Here is a 4,702-nt window from a genome sequence, read left to right as displayed (position 1 = left end):
GAAGCGGAGTCCAGCCCGGGGTCGTCACATGTGGCTGCCCGCGAGCCCGCTGGCCGTTCCTCACTCTAGCCCCCGGCTTCTGCTCACTCTAGGCCGCCGTGTGTGACGCTGTGTTTTGTTGTGAAAGCGAAACTACTTTGTTTGGTCTTCCAAAAGAGGACACGACTAGAAATCAGTGATTAAGTTGTATTTACAACACTGTTCCAGAACACTTCAACCCAAATATTCAGATGTGTGCAGCACATTTTATGGAGGACTGTTTCCTGATCCTGGGAGAGTAGACTAAGTTTTGGAAGTAAGTTTTTTTATACATAAAGAATATGCCACTGACGATTCAAACGCGAGTTTCTGAGCAGTGCAGAGTAGCGTTTGTCGTTTGTCATTTTTCCGATCACAAATGCAGACAGAGTTTTATGTTTACGCAGTGCGATGAAACGCGTAAAAAGACAGTATAAGTCCTTATAATCCGTAATTATGTCCCCACTGGATGCAACAAATGCCTCGTTTATAATGGGTTTTAATGTTTTTGAATCATCGCTCCGGCCTGACAGGGCATCATCACAGTATGGTGAGGGGCGTAACATTTCCGTCACACGCTTGAGGTATTCGGCCAATCACAATGCACTGGATAGCTGGCCAATCACAGCACACCTCGCTTTTCAGACCGATGAGCTTTGTAAAAATCGACGCGTTTCAGAAAGGCGGGGCATAGAGGAGAAACAATCATGTACAGTATGTGGAAAATAATGTGTTTTTTTAACCTTAAACCGCATAAACACATTTCATTACACCAAATACACAAAATAATGTTCTTTTTAGCAACATCATATGACCCCTTTAACAATAAACTATATTTTTACTGCATTTATTAATGTAGATTAATGTTAATTTCTACATATACCGATACATTTAAAGTTGTATAAATTAATATGGTTAATATATGTATGAACACAAATTAAAAATGACTAATAGTATATTTACAAACTTATTCATTGTTATTTCATGCTATCTAATGCATTAACTAATGAACAACTTAGACATACTGTAAGCAAAAGTTTTTTTAATTTATTTTTTGGTCTATGCAATAACATTTAGGGTCCAAATACTTATTGGAAAATGAGAAGGGGGGAAAAAAGTAAAAGTAAAAAATGTGTGTTATGCTATTCATCCTGATCAAGTAACACTCTTACATTACAGAAATTTATAGTGAGAAAAAACACCCAAACTACCACCAACCAATGTACTGTATTATACTACATTTTCAGTGTCTAAACCTTTATTTTAATTCTCTTGTAGGTGAAATACATAATTTAGGCACCAATAGTTTTGCTTTGTTTTTAAAAAGGTTTCCTGAACACTCGCAGCATGTCACTGGTCGTTTAAACCGAATGACTTTCAGAAGAATCCACCAATGATTAGCTTTCTTAAAGTAGATTTTTGTATAATACACTGAGATAGGGGAAAGTATACTAATGCGACATACTTCATCTTTAACTATGATGTTTCCTATTATTACATGGCTCTGTGGAATTCTGATTGGTCTGAATTGATTCTGATTGGTCAGTCACGACATTCCGAGGTGTGTTATCCCTCGATAACAACCGGTAAAAATTATTAACACAGGCTCATCCGGGTAACTGAAGTCGGCGCTGTACTCTTGCTAGGAACAGTTTCTCTTCGTGGAAGCTTTGCATTTGGTTAGCCAATAAAATATTAAAGCTCAATTCAATATTATGTGTACAATTGACCTATCGGTAAGCCCCTCCCCTCGAATGAAGATGAGCCAATGGCAGTTGAGTATCAGTTGCACGGGGAGCGGAACTCGGACATCTTTAGGTTTCAGCACCATAGAGAAACATTGGAAGATCCGAAGCTCGAATCGGTTTAATGGTTTTTATGCAAAAAGAAATGGAAAAACTGTGTGCCTGGGGATCTTGTAACACTAATCCCAGGTATCCTGAGAGGATAGGCAATTTAATTGATTTTATTCCATTTTCTAAATCCCACCAAATCAGAGCAAAGTGTCCCTAAGCATTCAACCCCAATCACGATGAAGACGAAAACGTTCATTTTCTGGTTCTCATACTCTCATTAAGTTACACTTTTCATCTGCTCAAGCAGAACCTTAATGTTATCTTGTGCTTCAGCAAGGTATCTCTGGCTAAAACTAGCTAATGTTAAAGTTAGTGAGTCCATGCTAACGTACAAACCTTAATAGCGAACTGTTCTCACGTCATGTACCGTGCAGTGAAAGTCAAAAACACATAAATGAAGGTCTACATTAGAGTTCCTCTCCATATTAATCTGGTTAAATGTAAATTAATTTAATCTTACACTGCCGTATATGAACGGTATTGATCCAGGATGTTGTCATTGCAATTGTGACGACCGTAACATAATCCTCCCGTTTGCATTGTGATCTGTATTTTTACATATTTATTTTAACATCTTTTAAATATCCCTCCATGGCATATTTAAGTCCCACTTGAAGGTCCATCTGTGTCCCAAATTTATCAGAAACCCCTCGAAAGAAGGTTTTCACTGACAGCTGTCATTGTAAGACAGTGAGCAGCTCAGTTTGTTTGTCCGAGTGAGCAACAGTTACTAAGGGGGGGTGGGGCTTACCGATGCACATTATCCCTTACTTGAAGCCTGATTGAGTTGTGCTGTGGTTGAAGTCAAAAGCAGTGCGTAAGCTGCAAGTGAGCTGTGAGATATGGTCTTACTTGTGTTTTCCATTCATCTCCAGACCAACCACAGGACAGATGAACATGCTGCAGTGCATGTCCTCATAACAGTCCCCTTTAATGTTGTGCCTCTCGCCCTCCCACGCCGGGTTATCTGTCAGATTCAGCTCCTTCACGTCCTGTCAAACACACCATTTATATTATAGACGTAATTATAGACGTAATTATAGACGTAAAGTTAACTAAAACTATAAAAAAAATTGTTATATAAAATAATATAAACGTTAACTAAAACATTTTTAAGCTAGTTACTTATTCTGACATGTACTTATGAAATTATATAAAAGAATAAGTGATCATACTATATTTCCAATGACTTCTAGCAGACAAATGGGTAAAACATAGTGATTTGAATGGTAGTGACAAAGATTGGTAAAGATTTAAAATTACAATGAATTAGTTTTTAGGGCTGCACTATGATGCTTAAATAGAATATATTAAATAGAACATTTTGTTACAATGAATGACATTTTAGTGGGTGTGTCTGTAAATCATGATAAAAATATAGTATTTTGGCCAAAGAAAATAAAAATAAATTAAACAGGTCACATAAAAAAAAATAAAAAATCAATCAAAAAAAAGAAAAATGCAAGAAAATTACTAAAAAATGTAAAATAAAAAATAAAAACTCGTTCAAAATATTAATAAAAATTCTGACAGTATCTCAGTGTTTGTGGATTATCCAATAATCAGAAGATTTAATTGCAGTAAGATATTTACATGACATAAGCAAACTTCTTCACTCCCGTTTACATGCAATTAAAATTGGCATACATCACATATTTTAATGTGATTATGGTTACTACGATTATGAGCTTAATCACATCAGTTTGATCAAAGTATTGTTCACATGAGGTAAAGTTTAACTGCAATATTATAATTGCAGTATGAGTGCATGTAGAGGTAGTCAATAATGACATTAAAAACATAGTTCACACATCATGTGCAGGCTTATAAACCAATAAAAAATGCTTTTTTCCACACACTGTCATTCAGAGTATGATGATCATTTTTCATAATTTGTTTACTGACCTTGATGTTACGGATGTGTGCCACAACCTCAGAGTTCGGCCTCTCCGCTGATTTATCCAGCAAGTACTCAATGATCGCATCTTTATTATACAGTCTGGTGGAAGAAAAATTATTTTTACGCAAATACTGCAAAAATTCACCATAGTTTTGCAGGCCATATATTACCTTCACAAGTAAAAACATGAACAAAATAATTAAAAATTACAATCATTTAGAATTGAATAGCGTACCTGCCCAGCTCACAGGCGACTATGGGCCGCTTCAGCTTCTCCTGACTCAACGCACAATATCTCCATTTGGCAGCAAGTTCTGCGTTTTTATCGACCTGTAGAACAAAAAAGTTCAGATTTATTAACTGTAATAACACTACACATCAAAAAGGAAAATATTTAGTGCAGTTCATTCAAATATTAAATGCATTCACAAAAAGCCTTAATACAGATTAAATAAATGTATGTTGTGAAGTTTGTGAGTCAGGCACAACAAGTCAATAGGGAAAGAAATTATAGATCAATATTCCTATGAAATATTAGATATTCTTATGAAAATGTTGCAGAGTTATCACTCCCATTATTACACTTCTTTTTTCATCACGGTTTGCCCAAGAACACATTAATATGCAAATTAGATGCAATGTATAGATACATTGTATGGAATGGGAATATCAATCTATGGACATTTTGCGCACATATTCAATAAAGTACAGTAGCATATCAAATCGTTCTGTTATCTTTCATATAACATTGTTGAGAACCATCTTTGTACAAGTTTGGCTAAAAATAGTCTGAAACCTAAAAACTGATTGGTGAATGAAAAAATAAAACATTGTTTTTGTCTATACATGCCTTTTCATGGCTAACGTATATATATATATATATATATATATATATATATATATATATATATATATATATATATGTATA

At 35.0% G+C, this 4,702-nt stretch overlaps 1 protein-coding gene across 1 annotated transcript in view; it reads right to left on the bottom strand.

Moving 5' to 3' along the window:
• LOC107587602 (protein RTF2 homolog) overlaps window positions 1–4,702 on the bottom strand; it is a 39,664-nt gene that overhangs the window by 34,045 nt on the left and 917 nt on the right. Inside the window, exons 2-4 of the mRNA XM_016275449.1 lie at window positions 4,010–4,104; window positions 3,780–3,873; window positions 2,727–2,866 (exon numbers count right to left, since the gene is read on the bottom strand). Coding sequence (XP_016130935.1) covers window positions 2,727–2,866; window positions 3,780–3,873; window positions 4,010–4,104 — 329 coding nt within the window. The remainder of the gene's footprint in view (window positions 1–2,726; window positions 2,867–3,779; window positions 3,874–4,009; window positions 4,105–4,702) is intronic.

The sequence above is a fragment of the Sinocyclocheilus grahami genome, unplaced genomic scaffold (genome assembly GCF_001515645.1).
Source record: "Sinocyclocheilus grahami isolate Dianchi unplaced genomic scaffold, SAMN03320097.WGS_v1.1 scaffold94.1, whole genome shotgun sequence".
Lineage (NCBI taxonomy): Eukaryota > Metazoa > Chordata > Actinopteri > Cypriniformes > Cyprinidae > Sinocyclocheilus > Sinocyclocheilus grahami.
The sequence above is the reverse complement of the archived record's forward strand: the minus strand, read 5'-3'. Positions and strand labels throughout refer to the sequence as shown.